Source organism: Pleuronectes platessa, chromosome 21, assembly GCF_947347685.1.
Source record: "Pleuronectes platessa chromosome 21, fPlePla1.1, whole genome shotgun sequence".
Taxonomy (NCBI): Eukaryota; Metazoa; Chordata; class Actinopteri; order Pleuronectiformes; family Pleuronectidae; genus Pleuronectes; species Pleuronectes platessa.
The window spans coordinates 18,721,986-18,749,789 of NC_070646.1; the positions used below are offsets into that span (position 1 = coordinate 18,721,986).

General features: G+C 40.0%; 1 protein-coding gene across 5 annotated transcripts in view; it reads right to left on the bottom strand.

Annotated features, from left to right (window-relative positions):
• Positions 1–11,198: 11,198 nt before the first annotated feature.
• exoc6 (exocyst complex component 6) overlaps positions 11,199–27,804 on the bottom strand; it is a 44,994-nt gene continuing 28,388 nt past the window's right edge. For all 5 annotated transcript variants that reach the window (XM_053413199.1, XM_053413198.1, XM_053413202.1 and 2 more), the window contains 4 exons: positions 23,939–24,080; positions 22,578–22,651; positions 17,106–17,218; positions 11,199–14,993 (listed from right to left, as the gene is read on the bottom strand). In XM_053413199.1, the coding sequence (XP_053269174.1) occupies positions 14,867–14,993; positions 17,106–17,218; positions 22,578–22,651; positions 23,939–24,080 (456 nt within the window). In that variant the 3' untranslated portion in view covers positions 11,199–14,866. The remainder of the gene's footprint in view (positions 14,994–17,105; positions 17,219–22,577; positions 22,652–23,938; positions 24,081–27,804) is intronic.

The window sequence follows — 27,804 nt, forward strand, 5'->3', positions numbered from 1 at the left end:
GGTGAGTGGGTGTCAGGCAGCGTGTCGTGGTCCGAGGAGCTCAGGTGAAGCGCTGTCAGCTACTGAGGCTCCGGGCTGCTCATCCAGCGCTTTTATAGGCTGCCGGGACTGCGGGCAGCCCGTTACCTTCTCCTCCCTCAGATAAATTAGTTCACTCAAAGTTCATCTTTAATTGTGGGTGTCGCTCGGCTCCGCCTCCGACCTGTACCGACTGACTTGCCTCGGCCATTTGTTCCAAGGGCCGCATCTTTTAATCCCTACCTCCTGTTGCACGCAGACAATCCGAGGCGGATTTCACTGAGAAAAGGTGCCGATTCCCTCCGAGACAATGGCATCACGTCCCAAGACGCCTTTGTTGGCGACGCGGCAGCTAGTTTACACACTCATTACCTTGGCTTAAGGCCGCTGGCAGGCTCAGGAATCATGCCTGCAGGGCGGCCTGCATTCAAGAGCAAAGCGCTTTACGCAGCGCATTTTCAGCTGCTTCACGAAAAGGAGAAGAGGCTGGAGAGCGTCCTAATCCGTCTCCTGCGGCCCCCACTGGTGCCATTCAGAGTTGAGCTGTGTTTTATTTTCACATGTTTATTTATTTTTATGATATTGCCTGAATGACACTTGAACCAGCTGGGACTACTCCAACATGAGGGTGTTGCCAACATCAGGAGGCATACGAGTGAAAGATGATTAACAGTGGAGTGAAGCGGACCTGTCCTCTGAGTGACAAGGCTTCAATCTCACCACTTTCACATCCGACCTCTTCCTAATCTGGAAGACTTTAACCTCTCCCTCTGTGTGTGTGTGTGTGTGTGTGTGTGTGTGTGTGTGTGTGTGTGTGTGTGTGTGTGTGTGTGTGTGTGTGTGTGTGTGTGTGTGTGTGTGTGTGTGTGTGTGTTTGTGTGTGCGATACAAATGATCTCTCTCTCTCTCTCAGCGAGTTCAAACCTGGGTCAGCACAGTCAGCCGGAGGGACGGGCGCACACATAGGCGCACGGGCACGCAAGGTCATCTCCGGCTCCAGCGCATGAAAAGTAAACACGGAGCAGAGGCTCATCGGCCGTTCACCACATCCTCACCCCGCGTTTGGACTGTTTTTATGACCGGCCATAACGTCAGGGTGTGTGTGCGCCGGGACGCAGTGAGACAGCCTGGCTACTGCTTTTACTGCGACACATTACGCGGATGGATCCCTCTGTTCTGGCTGACTGAGAGGCTGCCCTGAGGTTCACCCTGGTGGGAAGGAACGAAAACTATCACTATCACAGTCTCACAAAAAAACCTGGACATATAATCTGACCTCCCATTTTGGCTCGGATATAACATTATTTTAACCAGAGGACACATTCTCTGTAGCCGCCTCCAGGGATTTGATTTATTGTCTGTTTTTAAACTGATACTAATTCTTCGCTAAATGATTGCTGATGGATAGCCAGTAAATAAATAAACAATTCAGTTAATCTCTACCTGAATATTATTCAGCAGTAAGAAGAATTAGAAAAAACACAGCCATATTTAGATGCTATGGGGCCCTGGGGCAAAGATTAGCCAAAAGGCCCCTCATAACCCCCGCCTTTTCTTCCACTCTGTGCAACATGTGGAGTATCTCTCAAATTGGATATTACTTGGCCCTGCATCTATTATGTTAGTCCAGAGAATACTTTCATGGTGTGTCTATACCCAAACAATGTTTCACTTAAATTAAAAACCATCCGACAAACTGTAAACCTGGAGCTCCAGAGGCCCCAGGGCTTCTCCCAGTCGTTAACCCAGTCTTGGAAACAGCAAGTAGACCTTAATTTCATTGAAAAAGCAGTAAGGAATAAACTTCCTGAACTATCAATATAATCAATTACTAATAGAAAACATAATATGTTTTGATACAAAACATTTATGTGAATTATAATTCTGTTTTCAGAGGGATGTCCTTGGAACATTCATTCCAAACAAATATGACTTACTGTCTGCTGTAAAAAGATGATATAACAACCAACTGTTGCACGTGTTTAAAATAACAATATATATATAACTCTTGGCTATATCAACAAGAGACATTCTTTTTTACTTTAACCTTCGGCTTCCATTCCAGTTAGTCGTTTAATGTGATGACTGAGTACGTTGGAAAACTTGGGCTGCTTTATGATTCTAAGGGATCACTGTGTTGATGGCAGCAGTAGTGGACAAACCCTGGTTTACTGTGTTTTCAGGCAGAGCGAAGTGGGTGATGCATGTTCAGGGTGAATGGGTTTCCAGCTGGTCATGCTGTAGCTGGTGAGTTTTTCTCATCCCAGTGTGAATGTGTGAAACAGGATTCTGCAGGTCAGGTGCGATAAAGCAGGGGGAAGGAGGAGTGGGTGAAGCGAAGTTCAAGTGTAGAGAATGTTTCCTGCCTGTTTATATGTCCACACTCATGTTTATGTCCACATAAGAGCATAACGGTAGGATTTAATTCAACTTTTTTTTAACCTGGTCCAAGTACTAATTTCCAGATCCAAATATTACAGACTGGAAACATCAAAATATTTGGATGAACCATTTCACTACATGAACTCTTATCAAGCACCAACAATATCAACTTCACTAACTAATAACATCCTCTCCACCCATGTATCCTACAGTCTAACAGTAATCAAATAATAGAACATGGTTCCTGCATGTTCATTCAGCTGATTATTGTGTGAGCTAATGGACACTGCAGCCAGTGGGGTCCACAGGAGGGTCTTTGGGCCTTTCAAAGGCCACGTCACACTAATGGGTTCAGTCTTAATACATCACTGTTTCTATTTATGTCTGGCATCAACACCTCAAGTTTTTGAGCCCATCCAAACTACTATCTGCTATGGATACACCTGTTGTCCACACTACTCCGGAGTTATAGAACATCAAAAACAGATACGTTTTAAATGCTACTGGTTCGTTTTAGCTTGAAACTCAGTGGCTGCGTGGTTTTCAGGACAGGTAAAATGGGTGGAAACAATGACATGTCACTCACAACCGCTTCCTGATTGGGCCATTTCGGTCATGACGTAACTTTCACTGATTCGTCAGGCCACTATCAAATGAACCCCTTCTGGAAGAACACAAACAGCAGTAGCCTGAGTTACCAGTGTGGAACACAATGTGGAGCTATTGCAAACGTTGTTGACCCTGTTGTTTTTTTGCTAACAGCTGTTGTGCAGTAAAATTCTGTATTTTTTCTGTAATCTGGGACAATTCCTGATTTGTGTTTTCAGGCCTGTTATTGTTGGCAGGGATTAAAACTGATACACAGCCAAAAGGCTTGTTTGAATATGTTTTAGTTTCCAATCACAGACGTAGAATTATGGATGTAGCCAGAGACTTTTGGAAACACTGCTGGCCCCGTTAAGACACCGGCTAATGAGCAGCAGCATAAGGATATGTGCCAATAGTCTGGTCCACATGTAAATTCTTTAAACAATGCAGGTCACAAAACCATAAGGGCCGGCCCTGTTAACACAATTAGAAAAAAATGTGGCTACCAAAAGTACAATATGAATGGTCAGGTATTGAAATTGTTTAAAAATATATATATATATTCATAAATAAAACTCTAAAATAAATAATAATTGTGGAAAAACTGAGAATTGTTTCTTTTAACGTTTAAATTTATAGGTGAGAGTAGCTGTTCTCTATTTCCTCTACCAAATATTGGTTGATATTGACTTTTCATCTGTGTTATGGTGATGATGGAAGCTGCAGGTAGCATGGCTCTGTTCCAAAGCTGCACGCTCACAAGTACACATACACGCATGCTGATACACACGAGCGCGCAGTCAGCACAAGCGCTAAACAAGCGCTGTGCGTGCACGCATTTGTTCTCTGCCTCCTCCCCCAACTCGCATACTGGCTGACCTGCCTGTGACCCTGACATCTTGGTGAACTCCATGGCGCAATCAAGTTCACTGGCCGTCAAAGATAGGGAGAGGTTGGGTGAGGTAGGGGGGTGCTGCAGAGACATTAACTGGTAGGTTACTCCCTTTTTAAATGATTGAATAATGTCTGACTCCTGTCTACATCATGATTTCTCTGTGCTGTAAGACTGGCAATGCAGGGCCACTCCAATGTTTTTTGGGGGTTCTACTTTAAATTTGATGGCAAACAGGCTCCTGTAAAGAAAACACAACATAAACATTAACTGAAAACCAATGTCTCTTTCTTGTGAAGTGCAGCTTGAAGCCTGTGCACCCTCCTACGACCCGCTAGACCATGTGTGTGTGGACAAATTGGCTTTGACTGACAGCTCCACACTCCTGTTAACTTTGTAGCAGCCGTTTGGGCAGGACGACTTGTTGACCTGTTATTATTCTTATTGGTAGTTAGAGTTTTGTGAAACCATAAACTCTCAGTGCTCAGGCACTGTTTGTACTGTGCATTAAAATACATCCGTGGTGATCCAATCACAAACGGACAGCTCTAATTATTGGGGCCCTATGTTGCCAGTTTTTGCAGCGTGAACCTGAAGGCATCATGGTCACATTGAAAGATTCAATGGACTCAGTTGTTTTACTGATTCACTTGGTTCTCAGCTGAATGCTGAGCTATCTTTGTACACGATAAAAAAAGACCAGAGCATGCAGAGAAATATTTTTCTTCTTCCTTTAGTCTTTATTTTTCTAACCAATCAGAGTGGGTGCTCACAGCTTTTAATCAGTGTGTGGTTCGTCCTCTGGTCTTATACTCCTTGGGCACAAGACTTTGAGCTAGTGTGAGTTGCAGAAGATTATACCTGCAGGTAACATCCGGAGAGTTTACCCTCAGTTTACCGTTCACACGTGCACAACACATCGGGAGGTTCTCTACACTGATGCGTTAACACCAGAATCAAATCCTCCTCATTATTCCGGCCAGAGGTGGAGCAGCCGGGTGAAGCAGACAGATGCAGGAAGTGACATATTAACTCCGCTGCGGAGATCACATGATTTTCTTGACAATGAACTGACACCGTCGTCAGCTCTTATCACCACAACTCTCTTGACACCTTTTTCAGTGTCTTCTTTTTGTGTGTCACTGCTTTTTCAATGGGAGATATTTGTTTTCTTTTTTCTTTTTTCATTTTTGCATCTGTCGTTCGTTAGAAGCGTCAACATCCGTCCTGCACTCGCTCACTGTCAATCCAGAAGGAGATCCCCTGAAGTTTTTTACACATCGGATTCTCCTGGATTTCTTTGGAAATTAAATAGGATGCAAGGTGGAGAAAGTCCGCAGAGACTGTGGAGCATATCAATCGGACATTTGCGTTCACATGCACCTCCTCCTGAAAAGATACGGACATGAGTCCAGTGCATGTCTGAAAGCAGCTCATGACTGAAGGCTAGCGATCTCCTGATTCCTGCATTAGCAGACACAGAAAACATGATAAGATGCAGGTGAAGCTCTGGGTGGAGGGTAACACTTACTGCGGCTGGGGGAGGAAGGGATGGGACAAACAGGGTGGTGTTTCTATGTCTCAGCTTTTCACAGTCTTTTCGCATCTTTCTGCTCATTGTTGTTCTGTCCGGACCAGAACTTAGCTGTACTGATTCACTGTCACCCCTCTCATAGCTTTGTCACTGCCAAACAGCTGTAAAAAGAAACTGTGCTCCACCTGCTCAGCAACAAACACGGAGATGGTCACAGAGCAGCTGGTGAACATGCTGGAGCATTTTGCAGATGTTTCCCTCAGGAGCTGGTGGAGACCAAATCAGAGCTAAAGGCAGAGTGTTTATTGGAATATTTGACTTTCTTTAAACATTCACCTAATAATTTCTACCTCTAACACTGACCTTGTAATGCTGTATATATATATATACATTTTATCTGTTTTATATTCTATTTCTAAGTTACTTAACATTTTTATTTCTGTAATTATATTTTTTTGCTTTCGGTACATCACTTTGAATGTCCTTTGTATGAAACAGGCTTTATTAAGAGCTCAGGTCTTACCTTTGACTTGATTTCAGGAGGCAGACTCAAAAATGACTGAATGAACGTAAATCTTGTTCTGTGTGCTTGATCCTTAACTGTGCACTTAAAGGAATACAATAATGTATGTCAGTATAATGCTAACCATGCAGCTTTAATAATACATTTGGACGCATCCCACTCAGTGTCCTTGTTGGGAAATTATGGCAGAAAATGTCAGAAATGTTAAAACTGCCTCCGGTCACTGTCATGACTCTTGTGGAAGAATTCTTCAACTCGGCGAGCAGGACTACATTTATGCTGATTTACAACACACTTAATGCTAACTGGTCTGGGTGACTCCTGCGTTCTGTAGTTTGAGGTGCAAATCTGAGGTGCATTCCCAGCGGAAGGAGGTCAGAGGGAGTGTCAGGCTCCTGGTTCAACACCAGGTCACTCACAGTTTGTCTCCTGATGTCACGGTCTCTCTGCGCCTCTGTCTCACATTGTGGAACTCTGAAGGATTTTACAGGAGAGAGTGAAAAACAAATGACGTTCACTAGCTCCTTAATAATAACAGTTAAACCAACAATCCATGGTTTTCAGCTAGATACAGAACATTCTGAGTCACAGAGTGGGGTCTTCTCCAGACTATATTCTATTCATCACTATAGATATGCAATGTTTCATCAGATATAATGCAATCTGGATCCGTATTCAAGAACTCTGAATGGAAATGATCCCGGACCTTAATAGAAGCACCTCTACCGAAATGTAAACAAACTGGGTAGATTACTGCATAAAAAAATCTGCAAAAGCAAATCGGGGTAATGCAGAGAACTTTTAAGTGAGCAGACTTAAAAAAGACTGAAACTAAAAGAACGTGACTTTGTTACTTTTAGTCTCCCAACATGGTTAAAATACTGTATCCAAGCTTTTCCCAACTACTTCCAAGATGCCCTCTCTGTTTCAGACTCCACACCTGAACTTTGTAATTCTGCTCTAAACTTTCTGTTAAAATGATAGGTCTCAGCCAAAGCTCAGCTACCCCTGATGACATCCTCCTCAAGAGCCACAGATGCAGTAATAGCTGTGCGCAGCCTCTCTACTAAACTGTGTAAGAGTTATTTATAGAAGAATCAAATTCAGCCCTGTATTCTACAGTGGAGGAGGGTTCATTAGATTCAAGAAGTGAGACTTTAGTGAAAAACTAAAATACTGGAGAAGTCAGTATGTGGGTCAGAGCATGTGAATAAGCAGAGGTGTAGAAGTATACTTGTCTCCTCCTCTGTCTGTCTGCTGTATTGTTAAAGTGAATGTTAAAGCTGTTTACTGCCTTGTTTAAGTGTTTGATCTCTGCACTAAAATACTTGTCACTCCTGTTGACACACAGGAAGGACCCCCACCCCCTATTCTGGTGACTTATAAATAAGTCATAATAGGCTGTAAATAAACACTGGCAAACCACATGTGGCCTAAAGCATATACAATTTAATATATAAAATGTCAAGAAACAGTAAAGTAAGAAATACTCCACTACATATCAAAATTTATCTGAAAAGTAATATCAGTCAAAGTAGCTTTAACGTAAAAGCTCCACACAAGAATGGCTGCCATATAATAATATAAATTAATATTACTGAGACTTAATCTATATTGAGCCTTTTAGTGTAGTAGTTCGTTTTATTAATTAAATTTTTACGATGAATCTTAAAATCAAACCATACCCATGTTCTGATTATAAGTATTTGAATACATACATTTATATAAAAATGGGATATTTAATATTGAGCACAGAGTGGACCAACCAGTATAGTTTTGACTGAGCTCCATTTTATTAGACCAATTCGATTTTTAGGTAAGAGCACTCAAACCTAATAATGTACTAACAAGTACTGTACATGACTGCATGACACCTGCTCGATGCACTATTTCCAAACATGAGCCAATACAGTAGTCATTTACTGCATATCTGGGAATTTGTATCATATGAATATTATGTGCGACTGCGAGGGACTTTGTCAATACTGGTCTTGATGCTCTTTACTCTAGTGTCCAAGCACATGAAGTCTACCCAGGCACGAACACTCTCCTAAACCAAAGGGAATATTTCCAGGAGGGGAGAGCATGTGTCACATGGACAATGTAGAGTTGTGTGAAAGGGCAACTCCGGACAACAATCCAGACAATCGGGGCAAGGTCCGGATTTCATATGTGAAAACAGCTTAGGTATGTGAAAAGAGATGAACCCATGGAGATGAAGGTCATAATGTTGCAGGGTTAATACAGTTGAGCTCAGAGTGCACAGTAGCCCTCTGAGGAAAACATACACATTTGTGTGTGTGTGTTTGTGTTTCTGTGTGTGGGTGCGTGGGCAGGATGGCTGCTGTCCAGTGATAATAGAGGTTTCTAAATGTCTCTCGCTTCATTACATCTGTGGCGACAGGGATCCTCGCATTCAAATGCTGACCCAGGCCAAAGTTCACTGGCTGTTTGTTAGCGTTTGTGCGGTGGAATACAGCGAGGGTGAAGACACAAGACAGAAATCCTTCACATAAGTTACGCTTCTGCCTTTGTCTCTGTGCAAGCGTGTGTGAGCGAGAGAGGGAGAAAGAGCACCTCTATTCCAATCTAAGGCTTTAAGGGGCCACTTCCCCCAAATTAAAAAAACAAAACTCAACCTTTCCTGTATAAAAGTATTTAAAATGGTTTGTATGTTTTGGTTTTGTATTTATATAGCGCTTTTCTAGTCTTGATGACCACTCAAAGCGCTTTACAGTACAGTTTTACATTCACCCATTCACACACACATTCATACAGTGCATCTATTCGCAGCACTTAGTTATTCTATGGGGGGCCATTCGGGGTTCAGCATCTTGCCCAAGGACACTTCGGCATGCAGATGGGTCAGACTGGGGATCGAGCTGTCGACCATCAGGTTGGAGGACGACCACTCTACCCCTCAGCCACAGCCGCCCGCTCATGAGTACTATTCTCGCTTCTCTCTATACAGATAGCTTTGGTTCTATTTGTCTAGGTTTGGAAAGGTTTGTCTCTTAGATTTATGCCTTCACCGGTGATGTGCTGTCACGACAAGTAAGGTGCTGGCATGTTTAAATCTATAAACAGACATCAACCAAAAGAAGACCGAAGCATGGATTTCTCTTCTTTCTCCTGACCTCGGAACAGCGTTATATACCATACAGGCAATGATGTTGCCTATTTGGATCCATTTTTTTAATTTACTGCCCTCTTCTGGCTGCAGCCGGCTAGTGTCTCTTGAAGCTAGCTCCACTTTCAGCCGTTACTCATTGTTTCTGTCATTGTTGTGATGGTCTTACTCAATCAACACGGCCAATATGTGTTGACAAGCAGTCAGGATGTATTGTGCAGCAGCTTGAATAACTCCCCCTGCAAGGGAGGGGGCCCAGGTGGTCATAAAGGAACACTTTGACGTGTTCAAAATGTTTCTTCTAAAGGGAGCATCAATAAATATAATACAGCTTTCTTTTGTCCAATGTGAATTCAGGAACAAAATAATTTCTGTCTAAATCTTATTATGTTGAACATTATACTAAAATCATTGGCAGCAGTAAAGTTGTTGTCTGCTATCTAAACTCTAAACTGGTCGGATTAGCTCCTGGATGTTTAGCTCACATGATCAAAGCTAATTGAAAACAAGTGCCGGGCTGGCAGAGCCTGCAACATGAATCAGATCCAGTCTCCAATAGCACCTGGATTTCCCACTGAGTCAAAGCAGCTTGGGAGAGAGAGAGGATTGGACAAAACTTGTACACCAAGGTTTTTCAGTAGAAGTTGGGTGGGCATCATTAAAATAATTAAACACTCTAAATAATAATGGTGGAATTGCTAAAAGTGTTATAATAAGCATCCCATTGAAAACCCCTGCAAAAGACAGTGAGGACAGCGGAACAGGAGCGTTTCACCAGACTTTGGGGGCCAAGAGGCCCCTGCATCCAAAACCAATAAACCACTAATGTAACCAGCTGTTCCCAGGGGCCCCAGGCTATTGTCTGCTTTGCCTAACTTAACACCCCTGAGAACTCACCACCAACCCCAGACTGCTTGTCCCTCTGCCCTCTGTGAGGAAACAGAATGAAAAACCATTGCCTCCATCATATTTAACAACTCCTTCCCCCAAGACAGGTGTATACTCATCTCCAAGAAATAAGATCAACTTAAGCAGCTCTCAGACGTACACTGAACTCTGGAGAACCTCTGGACATTCTCCGACGGGGCTGTATGTGAGAACTCAAATGTCCGAGTGTCCCATGACTTCTGCTGACTATCTCTGGCCAGTCCCCAGTAAAACCTCCGCAGAATGTCCGAAGGAGCTTATGTGAGGGGATCCACTCCAGGGTTCATCACCAGCGAGTGGACATGATGATGTTTCTAACACGCAACAAATGCAAAAGCTAAAAAAACAAATAGAATAAAAAGAATATCTCCTGATTAAAAAAATGAGCCATATAGGTAGAAGACACAGACAAAAATATGTCATGAGAGCTTTAAATACACAGGTCACAACTGGACACCTGTCTTATAAAAGCTGCATCTGCCAAAATTTGTATTCATGCACATCTTAAACTTACTCTCAGGTGAATTTTAACTTAAGATTTGGATTTTACATTGAACAATTAGAGCGAAGGCTAAATAACTCACAATGCGTTGCTTAGCATACGTCACATACTACGTTGCTCTGATTGGTTGTAGGTCTATCCAATTGAGCGAAGAAGAATTTTACTTCCTGGTCAGTTGAAACACGCCCCATAATCACAGCCCAATGGAGCGGTCTCAGACTCACATTCTGACTAGAATTGTGAGTCTGACAACGTCAGGCTAGGGACGAACAACAGCGTCGAGGAAATTTTCAAAATGGTAAGATTGATAAATATGCATTAGAAGGTTGATAATTATGAAATCGATGTGCATTTTTTTTTCTTGTTCACAGCTCTACCAAACATTTTCCCGAAACTGCTTTGAACATTGAGACACAGCTATATTTAAAATTCTGAAAACAAATGACAAATGATTTATCATTGTTTCTTGATTTGCCGGTTACGTAACAGAACAGTAACCCCAAACCTTTGCATGATTACACCTCTCATGTAAAATGAAATTACCCAAACCACATCAGAGCCAACTGGTAATCAGCTCGAATTAACCTTAATTATTCACAACAAAGTTCATGACCCATCCTCTTTATGGCAGCGTTACAGGAATACTCGCTACAGGGCTGTTCATGAATAATGACAAATGTTAAATCAGCCTTATGTCAGACATTCCTGTTTTACATGTTTTTATTACATCACACAAAAATAAAAACGACAAACGTAGGAAAACAACATCTCAGTCAGGGTGTCTCACTGAGAACAACAAAGGTAAAGCTGTTAACATGTACCCTCTCTACACCCACTCTCCATCTGTGTTAAGGCAAGAACAACTGTCCCACCTTTTATCTGAATTCAAAGAATCACTAACATACATAATGTAAAAACTTGATTTGTGCCATTATACTAGTATATTTGTACTAGTAAAGGGTCTGATCAAGTCAGCAGGAGATTATGTGACACATTATATATTATATAAATCAACATAGATTTATTTGTTAACTATTTCCCTCAGGTACAGAGTTGTGAACCTACACAGTTTCAGTATTCGATCATTTTTTACAACAATGTCTCTGGTTGTGGAAATTCAGAGTAAAGGTATTACACATATCCTCAACGATCTTTAGCGAGCTTGTATTTGTTTAGACTCGTCCTGCTTAGATTTCAGACTTGACTGTAATTCGAGTATTGGCTATTATAAGATAATTTATGGTAAATGGTATGAATACCTGCAGGAGATGGAGAACTGAATGGCACAGGCCTCCAACAAGGAGAACCAGAGAGGATGCGTTTGCACAGAATCACTGCCACAAAAACTGATCTGTGACCACACTATAGTTTGGATGTCTGCCTGTGTTGAATGGAGAGAAGGTACCAACATGAGTCACTGAGCTCCTCATACTGCACTCAACTGTGTTCACCAGGTAAGCAAACAAAGCAAATTCAGAATTGTATTAATTACATATTTACTGTAGGTGTAGATGGAGGGGCATATCACAGTGTCAACCTCCAGTTCAGTTTGTTGCAGACAACCTGATGTAATAGTTTCTTTACAAAATATGCAGTATATACAGTGGCATTTACAAGCAACTATTAAAAAGGCAAAATAAAAATAAAAAGAATCATCAGCTTCAGTGCAAAAAAGCTAAAAGTAGAGCACAGACCCAAAACATAAACAGAATAGAAACAGTCTCATTACAAATGGTTTTATCAGGAGTCCTGTGCAAGTTTAATTAATTACTCGACGTGCCTTCGAGGCTGTAAAGGAACCAATTATTATTGCTGTGCTTTGTGGATGTCTGTGGGTTATTTTATTCTAAAGCTTATTTTCACCCTGAGGAACAAAAAGAAAGAATTTAGAACGTGAATCTGTTAAATATATAGGTTAATTAATACAAGTGTGAATCAAATCATTTGGGTGGACAGCTGTTAACTTCTCATAAATAATCTCCTTCACTGTACAACTGAAGGATTTACAGAGGGAGGAAGAGGGCATGCCACAGGAAACCTCCCTCACAACTATGGAGTCACCCAACAAAGCTCTAGCTGCAATCACTGAGTACAGCTAAAGGTCGTCAGATTAGACAAGGATGTGTTTGACTTGCCAGCTGGTCTGTGAACACCGAAATTTACCACCCAGTACTAACATGTCATCTGAAATACAACATCTGATTACAGGCCTGTGACTTAAGTTTGAGCAAAAGAAATGTAATCATAGCCAGTAAAGACGCTTGTTAGCAGTATTCCTGGCTTGGCTAATAAGACTGTCATGTGGTTGCTCCAGTCTCCTGAAGGGATACTGTGAACCCTCTCTCTTTCTCAAATGAAATGCATACTGGAAACATATTGTGACACAACTGTCTAATGAAATGAATGAAAACATAGGTTAACTAGAATCGCATACTTCCACCAAAGGCCAACAGTTCCCTTAAACTCAGTCAAGCTGCACCAAATTGCACAGTCATAGAAATATAATTTTTTTCCATCAAGATCCATGAATTATTCTCTGGGAAGAAGGTGAACATGTTAAAATCGCCCTATCTCGCCAAGTTATAGAAAGTAAAAAAAAATCCTGGATCAACCCCCTGATCCAAATCTGCAACAAAATTGAATGGGTTCTTCCCTGACTCATAACACATCATTCAAACAAGTTTTGTGGTAATCTGTCCTGTAGTCTTCGCGTACAATCAATCAGACAAGGTTGAAAATACAACCTCTCTGGCGCTGCTGTCAGATAAACTACACAACAGATTATACTGAATAATAACAGCGGCTGGAGCAAGCTGTGCAGCCATATACAGACTGCATTTTCATACCAGGTGTCAGCTTGCTGTGACAGAGGCATACTTCTCATGTGATGACATCACATTTTGCAATGTTCTGACCTATGTCTGCATGAATTGCATTAGTTGGTTCAGGTGTTATGTTATGTTATGTGATCCAACTTCTACACGCATATTGGGCCAAATCATTAAACACCTCTATTTATGACATTCTTCCAATCAGAAAACATGTGACGTCCCAGACTTCAATCTGGGAGTCAACGACTCACAATCTTGTCCATGTTGAGTCACTGTGAGGGTCTGTCTGCAAAGTTTTAATGTACAACATGAGGAAGAAGAAAATGAGACAGGAAACAAAGCTACAAATGAGAAAAGACAACACTCCACTCTTTTCATGAACATCAGTCTTTCAAGACGTCATCATCCACTCCTCTATTCTTCCACCAACCCAAGACCTCAGCATGTCACACACTCACACGGCCGCACACACACGCATGTACAAGAGTTCAGGTATTGGGACAATGAGCTTAACTTGGTCAGAGCCATCTAAGGCTACAGTCCCATCATTCTGGGGGCATAGACAGTAGGTGAAAACCATGTGGAAGCAGTGAGATTTTTCAGCAGAATCTGCAGCACATGTGGTCACATTTCTTAATGATGATGATTGTGCTGGGAGTTTATCTGACTATTCAGAATAAAATGATCCATGTCAATTAGTCTGTGCGTTTACAGAGAGAGGTGTTAGGGTAAGAATTCATCAGAGAGGGGCCGATAAGTCTTAACATCAAGCAAGACGATTGCGAGGTGTTGTTGAAATGAAAAATAAACATTTTTATCGTTACACTCAAAATCTATACAGGTCTTTAAGCATCTGAATTTTCTCCAGACCATAAATTAAATATTTCAGATGAGGGAATCTAGATTACACTCATCTGATTACAGTCATCTGTAAAGTCCATCATTCTAGATTAACAATGATTTCTTCCAAATAAAAAAGCTAAACAATGTGTTCCATTGAACACATTGTTGATGACACCATCCATCTAGAATAGAGGTACTGTTATTTTTTACATAGCACAGGTGTTAATAAATGTATCTACAGGAAATGGTTCGTCCCATTTATGTGAGGGGCAGAAAGTGTTATTGACCTTTAACCTCATTGTGCCAGTACTTAGGAGTGTCACTTCCTGTGCTGTACCAGTCTCCCTCCGCAGCTACAATCATAGCACTCTCACAAATGTACAAACATAGCTCGTCTTATCATCATCATGAAAATACTACAAACATTTTTACTGTTCAGTCCAATAAAACTGTTAAGTGTGTTTGTGTTATTTACATTGGATATTCAATCTAGTTAAACAGTACAGGGAGGACTTGACTTCATACAGATCCTGTGTCTGCTTAATTTCCCTGCATGCCTTGTACAGTGTGTATTGCTGTGCCATTATGTGTGTGAGTTTGTATGCCAGGCCTCCGAATCTTCCTGTTGTGTGTGTCTGTGTGTGTTTGCATGCATGCTTCATCCCCTCTCTGTGCCAGCAATATCTGTGTGTGTGTTCATGAGGACATTCCGTTGACCAGGCTCCTCAGCTGTTTAACCACAGTCTCTATCAGCTTCTGTTTATCTCTGTCGTTCTTCCTGAACTGAGAGAAAATGTTGTTCTTCTTACTGGTGTCCTTCATCCTGGAAACAGAGAGGAAGAGGCTGTCAGACAGATGTATTCTCTTCACTCCGCCTTGATTGTGACAAACGAAACTTATGATGTTATGATTTAATTTGGGTCAGTAGACTTAAGTTACACATTGTCTACGAGTGCAGGTGGAAGACTTTTCTTTTTTAGGGCTGGTTTGGGGCATATTTGAGGTGCAACTGTTACAATTGGGCGGGTTTGAGAGATGTCAATCAAACCCAGCAACTAGTTTGTTAATTTCATTTGTTTATCAAAACAAAAAACAAACCAAACACATATGTGATTTAATGTGGATTAAAAAAGTCTGAAGAGAGTCTATATAAGTTGTGAGGAGCCTACATTTTGTAAACATAGAAAGTTTCTATTCTACATTTTGTAAACATAGAAAGTTTCTATTCTACATTTTGTAAACATACAAAGTTTCTATTTTGTAAACATACAAAGTTTCTATGTTTACAAAATGTAGGTTCCTCACAAAAAATGTAGTGTTACATACATATTGTTTCTATTAGAAATAATATGTATGCAACGCTAAATTTTATATGATAGAGTTAAGGGATAAAAAGAGATACAAAATAAAAGTGTGTCCTGCTTGTTTCCTACTTAGTGTATTTTGGTAGTTCTCGAATAAAACAGAGTGAGACGTAGTGATCACACAGTAGCAGGATATATCCCTATGTAATGTTACGCTACAGTTGCATCTTTTTATCTGTTATTCACTATTTATGATATCATATATGCAGTTCCCAGTTCGAATCCCAGTTTTGTTGGGAGGTCTGTCTGTGTTGAATTTAAATTTTTCCCCAGAAACTTTGCCTCCTCCCACAGTCAAAAGGCATGTAATGTGGGGTTAAAATAATTGGGGAACTAAATTGGCGATTGATTTGAGTGTGAATTGTTGTTTGTCTCTTTATATTGGTCCTGTCATTAGCTGGTGACCTGTCAAGGGTGTACCCCACCTCTACCCAGATTTCAGCTGGGATTGACTCCAGCCTCCCCAGTGACTCTCAAAGGATAAGCGTTACAGATAATGGATGGATGAACGCATAGACTTGCAGAGCCTTTTCGTGACAGAGATGTTCACAAGACATGATCCTAAATTTATGCCAGGTCGAGAACACCATATTATCAAGAATCTGCAAACTGGAGTATCAATGAAACTGAACAGACAATGTTTCTGACAGCAACTGGCTACATGACAATGGTCAATGTGTATATATACACAAAACCTGAAATCAAAGTTAGACAATTTTATAATAGGTTTTAAGAAAAAAACTATTAGACCATACAAAACACATTAAAAAAGTTTGGTTTCAAGACAAAAGACCTCACAATGAAAGAATCACAAAAGTGGACAACTGCAGCTAATGCATTCAACCATGAGCCACTAAATCACTTCGCGTAAATGTATGATCAACCATGGTAAAAGTCACAAAAAGTTGAATAGATGAAAATTAACAATTGGTTTATAAAAATGTGATTACGCATAGTCAAACAATTAGGCAGCCTTTGTGCTGAGCTTAAGAATAGGAAGTAGAACCACTCCTAGATGTGAGTGTGTGTGTAGAAGACAAAAGAAAAGCTAGGAAGCTGCACCTACCCCCGGTGGACTCTGAGTAGCAGCCGTTAGGAGCAGCGGAAAAACAGTAGACAAAATAAGATTTAGAGGAGCAGTAAGAACATTTTTACCAAAAAACAGAGGGAGAGGAAACAAGCGGCCACATTCAACTCAAGCTATTTAAGTTTGAAATGATATGCAATGTCACACAGTAGGGGTAACAGACTCATTCTTCCCCCAAAACAGTGTAGGCAATTGAAAGAACAAGATTGAGACCATATTTAAAGAAGAGCATGCAAACTAGTGAATGTAAAGTCAATGCACAGTCCAAACGTTGGGCTACATGCACATGTCCCCTTAAGGGTTCGACTTGGACATTAACATGAACCTTAAAGCCTTTTTTGAGGAAATTGGATTGATTGCACATTTGCGGCGGCATAAATACCATGGCACTGAAAAATGTTAGGTTCAAAAGACATTTCAGCTGATTTGATTCCTGGTTCACAGATCACGTCCCGAGTAGTGTTGCAGTATGGAATGCACTCACTTCTCAAGTAGAGCCAGGGCAGTGGCTGGATTCACTCTCAGGTATTTGGAGGTTGGCTGGCCGTAATCTGCCAGATATGTTGACCAGTCCCACACCATGAACAGGTCCAAGAGCTATGAAACACACACAGAGATATACAATGTTTAGATATACAGCAGACGTCTATTAAAGACAAAAACCTTAGAGTGGTAAAAAAGAAAGATGCAGGGTGGTGCTACAGGTTTGAAGTTGATGGGGGAATGTGAACAGAAGAGATCAACATGATCATTTGCCTTTCTTTAGCTGTTTTCACACATGTACTGCAACCCTGAACTTTTGTAGACATTCACCAGAGAAGCTGGAAGTCATAGTTTTACAGAGCGATACCACCAACTGTTTCTCAGCTCTGAATAAACCACGTCTCTTTCAGATATTCAAGAGTCAATTCTTTTTACAGGCTATAGTGGCATTTTGTAGTCTGCCACACATTAAGTCATGAAATTAGCAGTAAATAACATCTGATAAATGAGAAGCACTCATTTAATTGATTCTGTCCTTGATTCTATGGACATTTGGGAGTTTTCACACTCCTTTATTGTTGCAAAGTTGAGGCCAGAACCAAATCCTGTAACTACATGGTCCACCCATTTGACATAGGTTAACACCTTGTTTGTAAGGGTTCAATCATGAGATAGGTCTACAATATAATTTAAACAACTAAATGAATTCAATCTATGGTAGTAACTGGGGTGCAACCGCACGAAGGTCACTATCAAGCGAAACAGATTCATAGTGACTGCAGCTGAAACTATGGGGTCTGAGTCTCTTATGCTAGGTGTATGCTAGTGCCAATAATTTGGACAAATTATAATTGGTGGGCCGCCACAGTGTCGATATTTAAGGGAAAACACTGGACTTCCATTTGATCTTGTGCATTTCCTATACAGAGATGTAAACTTTCAGGCTGAAAAGAGAGGTTTGGAGTTACCACTTGTATATGATTGTTTGTGAGACACCTTCCAATTTTTTCCCTGTGGAGGTTGAGGTGACCGTTGTGTCGGTGCAAGGGAGAGGTAGCGATGAGCTCTATGAATCAATGATCTACTATGATGAAAGACAAAATATCTTTATATATTGCTCAGAACGCATTTTTTACACAGCAATAAGCATGTTGCCACTTAAATCCATGACCACCTCTGAAATGTGGTATTGGATCTCATGATGTACTGCGGACGCATTTGGGTGCATCCAGACCTGAATTTAGTGCTGACCACTTGTTATCCGATGACTTGGGATGGATGTTAATACCAGGTTTGAATGGGGTGGGGTCAGTTTCTGTATGTCCTGACTAAAACCCAATCCTCCAGGTTTTCTAACTAAAACAGGGCCTGCAGCATTTCCCAAATTTTAGGGGCTCAAAATCTTAGGAGAAGTGTGGGGGGCTGACAAATGTAGCAGAAGTTAAGTGTTTAAAATGTCTAAATTAGTGTGGATATAGCCAGAGACACAGAGAGCAGGCAGAAGATTGAGAGTTGCAGAGAGAAGAAGATAAGGGGGGGTGCCTCTTCTCTTACATGATTAGTGTTAAGTGTGAACAGGAACATTTAAAATGACCACCCCACGACCCCTGGATAACCTGATGGAGATGACCTCCCTACCCCACCCACACACACAAAGTATGCTAATGTCACAGGGTGAAACAGCTGGGTGTTTGGGTCATGTTGAAAGAGCGGTGAAAGAACTGCTTAGTGATAATAGCATTATTCAGCTGACTGAGAGACTCTGACATACAGAGAGGGGCTTAGCAACAATGCCACGATTCTCACCTGGAGCTAAGTGATGAGCAGGCACGTAGAGGAAGCCACTCACTGAACTCACAACAGTTCGTGGTGGTTATTTTAGAATAATGACCCACTTTAACAGCAGAAAGATGCTCCTTCCGATTTGGCTGCACCATCTGCAGGTGTCAAAAGAGCCACATTGCAGTGCCATGTATTTACTGCTGCTCTCAGACCAGCACGGTTCCCACAAACCCCCATCTCCAAAGGACATTACTTTTTCTTTCTAACAATCCGTTGCTTGCTGTATTTGCAAAACTAATCTTATGTTGACAATGTGAACCTCATGTAAACACACTGATGAAGTTAATATTTTTTATCTCTTGATATCTAACCTTGCCCATTTCCAGATGTTGCAATGGTGAAAATCTCCCCCTGTGGGATTTAAGCGAGTCTATATCTGACAAAAACAGTCCTTAATCTCACAGGATCCTGCTGGGCAAGCTGAGTCATGTTATCATACGAGTGAAATAGTGAACACCTCTGTGTTGTGTGAGGGGTAGTCCACTGTCACTGTGCAAGGGTTCACAGGTAAGAATACAGAACAAGATCTACTGGGAGTCATTATGTTCACAGCTTGCGCCAAACTCTCATCATCAATTTTTTAAATGAGCTTGAGTACTGTTTGAAAGAATAGAGCCGGGGTTGCAAGCAGCTGAAACTAAGTTTTATGGATTCCTGGGTTCTTCGTTAGATGTGAGGTGTCAGTGAATGACTGGCATGCTGCCACCACAACTTGCAACTGTATAACCTGCAGAAAATTGCCTGGGTCAAATTGGCAACGTTAGCGGCATGTGTGCATCTCAAAACGTCTTGCTTTCATTCAGGAACTCATGAGACAGCATCAGACGGGAGTCTCAGGTGCATGTCAACAATGCTGCTCTTCTAAAGAATCGGAGTCTCGCCTTTTTCCTCCCTGTGCTGCATGCATTTGCAGCAAAATAGAAGATAAAGATAATATTTCAACACAGTTTCAATGTCTATGTGTCGAATATGTAACAAAAAATGTATATTTGGAACACTTCCTTATCCGTTATAGAGTAAAACACTCTGAATACACTCTGACTCAATCCATGTATATGTTTTAACAAGGTTTGTGTCGACCAGAGGATGCACAGCTTCCCACAGTAGAGTCCTGGCATTAAGTAATCAAGCTCACTGACTTGGTCAATGTTTATAACAAAATGTCTGTTTGAACATGCATTATATGGATTAAAATAGTACAATTAGGTATTCTAAAAATAAAAAGCCTGAAAAATACTTATTAAAACAAAAATATTTCCTGCACATAAAGAAATGAAAATGGTAATTTAAAAATAACCTCCATAAATGAGCTAGTTTCTTTTAAGTTGTAGGATATCTTTGTAGGATAACAATGTCATTGTTTTGCCCCCTAACACGGTTTGTTAGCGGGTGGTGGTGAGGTTATATGTCCTCTGAGCAGCACTACGTCTTCAGGGCAGGCTGGAAGCTACAAAGACGAGACAGACTGGGGCTAGTTCCTTACCAGGCTAACTTAAGGAGAAGCAATAAAGTACTAGAAGCAATATGAGAGTTTACACTGACGTTACATTCCATCAATGGAGACTCCTCTTGGTTAGTAGAAATTAATGCTGCAATTACATTTCTGACTGGTTGGTAAAGCTAATCTTAACTATATAGCAATAGAAAAACCTACAGGTTCTTTTAAGCCAGTTTATTTAAATGGCGCATTTAATGACTGAGGTGTGATATGTTATTAACCGTGAATGGTTTTAATTGATACATTAACATCAACTCTACTGCAACAACTGCAAAAATCCATTCAAATCTCCAGCCCTTTATAGAAATTCCCTCTATCACACACAAGTTTTGCCTTTCAGTCACTAAACTTACAAGATAACAATCTAAAATGCAGTTACAGCTTAGACATTTTAAGCCATAAGATAAAGGGAAAGTAAAAGGATGACCTGTAGGTAACCTCAGCCTGTGGATGCCTCCAAACCCCTTTACCCAAGGCTGGGATTAATAGGTCAACCAAGCAGCATGTATGAAAGAGATCATGGACACATCTTGTCTAATGAGGTGCATCACAGGAAACATAAGGTCTCTTCAGAATAATATACATTTTGTCTGGGAATTTAGGCATTTAAGCAATTTGTAGAGATTGAAAAATATATTTTATTTGGAACGACACCGTTTTTTATCCAAATATAACAAATATAATAATAATAATAATAATAATAATAATACAAAAACCAATGCAAAGTTCAACATTTTACATTTACTTAAGTTGATAAGTCAGTCAACCGTTTGAATTATCAATCAAGTCCTTCAATTTTTTCTATTTCTTATTTTCTATTCTTTTAATGAAAATACTGTAGGTAAGTTGCAGTGCGAGTTGTTTAAAACGTATAATCAGCGGCTGATGTCTCGTAGGCTTTCCCTGAAAGAAATACAAAAATTCATTCTTTATTTATATATATTTGGAGCTTTAGCTTTACATATATGTTGAATTGCTTGTTGAAATATTTCACATGTTGCTACTTGACTGAAACTAAGACGTTGTTATCCTTTTCATGACATGACATGGATTTATCAGGAAATGACTGCCCATAAATCTTACTTAGGTCAACTAAATAAATAAGACTCAGTGTCTTTCAAACCTGAATTTAACTCACGTCATGCCATGTCAGCTTTGAAACCTCCTTTAGACCTTAGAAGCCCCTGCACTCAGTTAACACAAGAAACACACCAATACTACACATACACACTGTACAACATAAATCTAGCAATATGCCTTCATGTGCACATTGCTTACTACTGGTTTTCCTTTAAGATTTTAATTTAATAAATAGAGAGGGAAATTTGATTCATCCACAGTACCTTACTAGTCACAATCTTACTTTTTTCAGTGTGCTTACAGTGATTTCAACAAACTTACCTAGTATAGTGCGGTGACCTGGACTGCATGAAGCATTAAGCCTCCACCTCAGGCTCAGATTAACAGGTCAACACAGACTCAAGTTAATGAGACGAAGCAGCACTTTACATACCACTGGTGTTGACAACAAAAAGGGAAGGGGGGCAATGTGTGTGTGTGTGTGTGTGTGTGTGTGTGTGTGTGTGTGTGTGCCTGGTTGGTGGGGGGCTGTTTTCATGAGCAGGTGAACTACAGTACAGGTGAAAGTTGAAAAGGCCGGTGAAACACAATATTGCTGGTTGTGATACAGAGAGGTGAAACGTGGGGCAGCTGAAGTACAAAGAAAAGTGTATAAAGGTTGAAAAATATTATTTTGGCAATCCCTGTATTGGCGACTCTGCCATCAGCTTCTAGAACAAATAAATACCAATTGATCCCCTGTTTGTTGTTAGCATCCTTTATCGTAATTATTCTGTGCTGTAATTGCTCAGCTCTTAGCATCAGACCTTTAGTGATCTTCCCTATGTGATTGACAGCTCATCAATTAGTTAGCCTTTTGTGAATCATGGCAAGCACAACACAACTGTGCTGTATTTAATAATGGAGGAACCAGCGCAGGAGAAACACATTACACATACTGGAAGATGATTTGGATAAATCGGGCAGAAAATGTGAGATTTAAATGAAAAAACGACGAACGTTTGCTGATAAGTCTGTTTAAACAAGTATCTTTAGCTCAGGGAGAAACTTTACCTGTCGTAGGTCGATGAAGGCCAGCTGGAGTGTGTCTCCTTGGAAACCAGGGACGGGCTCAGAGCTGGCAAACACTGAGAAGAAACAAAAAAAATAACTTAAAACTTGCAGTATACAGTACACAAAGCTAGTGTCAAAAATTGCAGCTCCAAATCTTCTTTTTATAACTGGGATCATGTAAAACAACAGTGTTGATGTACCCTATTTAAACTCTGAGCTAAGTCACGGAAGGAACACACATCAGTCTTACAAATGCACCGTGTTATCTGCCTCATGCCAATAAAGACCACTTCCTCTTAAGCCGGCAACTTTAATCAATCAATTAGAATGACCTGTGAAATCAGAATGTTTTTTTTTTTTTATGATACTGATACTGTTTGAAATACAGCTTTAGTTTGTACAGAGGGAAATTTTGATGAAAGATTTACAACTTGTTAACCTCTGGAGATTAAATAGTGGAAATTTAGAGGCCAGTACCAATATCGATTAATGAATAATTATAAAACTTTAAAACATTTTTGATAAGGATCCCTTGAATTTGATTATTAAAGAATTGTGACCAAATAGGTACTGAGCAGAACATTTTACACTTTAATAAAAATAAACTTCTCAGTACTTTGACAAGCATTTTTTTTGTCCACCAATAGTTTGCACCAATTTTATAGTCAATCTTTTTCATAAAAAGAAACTGAATTAGCTTTATTATTGTTCATGTGTGCGGCTCATATATACGTTTGAATGATTTACTTATACATTGCAAGTCGGCTATTTCAGTGGTCTATTGAGCAATCGAAACAATCTTCAGAGCCAAATTCGCAGCTTTTCAATATGAAAGCTCGGTAATTCACCTTGATATAAAGCATAACAGCAAAAAAACTAAACAACGATAGTTATGCTTTTACTTTGTAGAGAAATGCTTAAATAGGAAGTGATTCTATGAATGTTGTTGCAATGACGAAGATCAGCATCCAGAACCCTGTGAATGTCTGTTTCAGTCCAATGTGGTTAAATAAAAATTAAGATATTAAAAGGATCCTGCAGGCCAAATATTATTCCTGATGGGCCACATTTCACACAGATTAACAAGTTTTGCCACTCTTCTTTCACTAGGAAGACAATTACAGTACATTTCACGAAAATATCTGCATTTACTGCACCAATTACATGCATGCATGCACCTCAATGCACATTTTAACTTTCGCTTTCAGACATGTTTAAAACAGACCTTGGAAATGTGTTTTTCATTTCAGTCAGAGATCTAAACAAATCAATTAGTAAATCAATTAGTAATAAAATGATGTCTTTCCAGCTCTGTAGATGCAAACTAAATAAACCTAACTATTACACATATTTATACTCACATTCACACTGAATGACATCTAGGTTGAATTGCTGAACGGCTCCCATACTGATCTGTCTGAGTTCCGTGTCCAGCAGCATTTGCATCAGGGATGTGGACAGATGCTTACAGGCTGACATACAAGCTGTCTGGGCCACTTTACCCTGCAGAGAGAGAGGCAGCAGGAGGGAGAGGTGTAAAGACAGACGGAAGAGATGGAAACGTGTGGGAAAGATTAGGATGGGGATGAGGAAAAAGAATGAGGAAACAAAGGAAGGAAAAGAGGTGGAATGAGGTCATTGACAGGGGTGAAAATTAATAAAAAAAAGGGAGGAAGCCATTGTGGACAGAAATGATTTGGTCAGGATAAAGCAAGCAGGAAGGGCAGATGAGTAAAAAGGAAGAGAGTGAAGAGATATAAAAGAGATAGTTTGAGGCAATTGGCAAAGGAGTAAAAGGTTAAATGGCAAAAGACCAGGAGAAAGATTTGTGAGAGGAATATACAGGAGAAAAATAGATGTAGGGGATAAAGAGCAAGGATGAAAAAATATAATTCAGCGTTAGGTCTTGGCTTCACCTTGAATTCTAGATTTAAATAAATGAAAAGCAATCAGCAATTTATAACATCTACTCATTAGCCCAGGGGTCAGGAACATATGGGCTGTAAGTTCTAACGTTTTTTGAAAGATCACTGGGAAAGTGAACAGCCAATTGCCAACCGTCTGTTAAGAAGCACAGACAAACCCCCCCAAAAAACCTCTGCTCCAAACATGCTGAGAGAACTTTCCTCAGAAAGGGCAGCACAAGACTGGAGTCTAGAGACGGCTCTCACTGCATGCACAGTCAACCTACTCTACAATAAAGGTATGTATTTAAATCAGAGCAGACACTTAAGTGGTGCACAAAGCTTTAAAGGCACTGATTTGTATCAACATTATGCATGATGTTGAAAAATTCACAATATGCTTATGTATGCATGTATGTGAGGTTTTACTGGCACAGTCAATAGACTGTATATAAAGACAGATGACACATCTCCACTTCCTCCCACTGTTAAAAACTATAGCTCTATATCAGATTGCTGAGATCGTGATACATGGATTCAGGTGCTGTTCAGTCATCCAATGTTTTGTCTTTTTTACGTTTTAGCTTTGCCCTGATTATACTGATGATGACATTTCCTTCAGTGGCAAACACAAAAGGAAATAACATCAATGACCACTGACCATTGATACATGTAGATACAAGACATGCATCTGTGGGTCAGAGAATGTTCCCAATTTCAAATTGTACATCTGTGAGTCATTTACATGAAATATGTTATAAATTAATAAAGAAAAGCTTTACCAAACAGGTATGTATAATGTGCTAAGAGCTGGGCGATAAAACGCTTAAGATAAATATCGCAGAATAACTTTTCCCCGAAATATAAGACATGGACGATAGAACTTATACCCATCCGTGTTTTGACAGACAACAAGGACAGCCAATAATAATAACTAATAGCTCCGCGCAAATTCAATCATATGGCTGGAATAGAGTTAAAGCCATGCCAGGTTAGGTTGACGCACACAGTACAGAGCGTAGAAGTAGCAGCCGGCAGCAGCACACGTGCTAAAGTGTGGGCTATTGCAGTCATGCCTACCAGTACATCAGTACATTAGTGTGAGTGAGAGCGAAGAGAAAATGACAATAGAAATGTTAACGAAAACTCGAACGAAGAAAACGTCCCCAGCGAACACAGATCAAGGCTTAAAAGACGAGGGCATTGTTGAAAAGAAGGTTAAGAGGAAAAGGAAGTGCAGATACTTTGGCTACTTTGGTAATATCGCTAATCTTTTTTACCATCTGAAGCAGAAATGACTGAAGTAGTAATTTGATTTATATCGTGATATATATCGATATTGACTGATATCGATATGACATATCGCCCAGCCCTACATTTGCTATTAATCTAATTAATAGCATTAACATAATGAAGGACAATTCATACACTTCAAAAGATGAAAATGTTCCCAACCCCTGGACTAACGTAATGAACAGCTACTGTGCAATAGCAATCCTTGTGCATCAAACAATTCTTATCTATACTGGATATTTTTAAGACATTCAACATTTCACGTGTCACGAATATATAATAAAGCATGCTTTGATTACTGAAATCTCTCACTATGAGATATAACACTGTTTACGTTGCCATTAATTTACCAAGATGTGATCTTTTAAAAACAGCAAACATAAAATTAAAACCAGATTCCAACACATGCAGATGAGGCACAACACAATGTCAATCAATAACCATACACATACAATGCTTCACATAATTATACGGCATCATGTTTACAACTCCAAGTTGAAATTGAATTGTGAGTGTTTCCATTACTTGATATTCTTGACTTTGCTCTTTATGTGAGCAATCAGGTTTTAACTTCAAAGTATGAGTTAAATGTTTGAGGTGAACAGGGACAGCAGATCAACACAAGTCATTCTCATAGATATTCATGCAATAAGTCTCACATGGGTTATGTGGTGACCCCAATGGCAAGGACAATTCAACCGCAATGAAAGTCATATTGAAAAATAGCTTCTTAAGGAAACATCCATATTAAAATTATACAGTCATTTGTGTAATCAAAGGTATATGAGTGAATGTTTAAATTCCTTTGTTGCAGCCCAACAACATCTCTGTTACTATTTTTCATGTTGATAGGTGACTAGCAGAGAGACAGCAGTGATAAATGATGCGCAGCATTAAAACCTGCCTATAAAATCTAAATGCTTTTTCATCCTTTGATATTTGTATTTTTATTTGCATCTGTTGCATGGTTGAAAAGTCGTCAACGCGCCTACTCGCTCAAGGTGAATCCTGTTGATGAGTTTATACCAGGAGGCTAGTTGAAAAAATTCCGGGGAAAGTACATATAGGCTCTCATGCAAGAATGTCCATAAATCAGTGCATGTCTGAAAGCTGCTTAACAGTAAATGGTTATGGTAATGGTAAATGGTTTTGTGTTTATATAGCGCTTTTCTAGTCTTGATGACCACTCAAAGCGCTTTACAGTACAGTTTTACTAAAACTAAAAATCTAATCGCAGCACTTTTTTATTCAATGGGGGGCCATTCAGGGCTCAGCATCTTGCCCAAGGACACTTCGGCATGCAGATGGTTCAGACTGGGGATCGAACCGCCGACCTTCAGGTTGGAGGACGACCCCTCTACCCCTTAGCCACAGCCGCCCCAGTAATGGTGAAGAAGAACAGAGAGCACATTATTTCCTACTGTTTTCTTCACTATAATCTAGACAGAAAGCTTTACAAAAACAAACACCACTTTTTTGGTGCAATGTTTTGGCGTGTAAACACCTTCTAAAAGAAAAAAAGCTAGTGTTAGTGTGTATGCAGTCCTGTTGCCTTGGCAGCAAGTTGCAATGAAGACAAATGCAATTTGCAACAGCGTTTGCACCTTTTCCAACTCATTGTTATACATGTGTCTCCTGCTTATCTGTATCAACCACTGGGGGCTGAGCATTTTCTCAAAAGCATTTCTATGAAGTGTGCTTTTACTTCTTCTTAGAGTACCACAAACTGTACAATGACGTCATATGAAAACAAAGGATGTACAATTAAAATACAATTTGCATCCCAAATGCATTCACTCAATAGTTATATAACAACCTTTCATATCTCACCTATATCTGATTAGACAAAAAAGCACAGGAATTAATTGAGGATTTAAAAAATGTATGTATTATTTGAATAATAAATAGCTGAAAAGCAAAAAAGTTAATGTTAACACTTTTCTCCAAGTGTTTTGACTAAGTGTTACAAAAGGAGCCGGACCAACCAACAAGCCCGGAGTAGTGGAACTTCCACTTTCAAACATGAACAT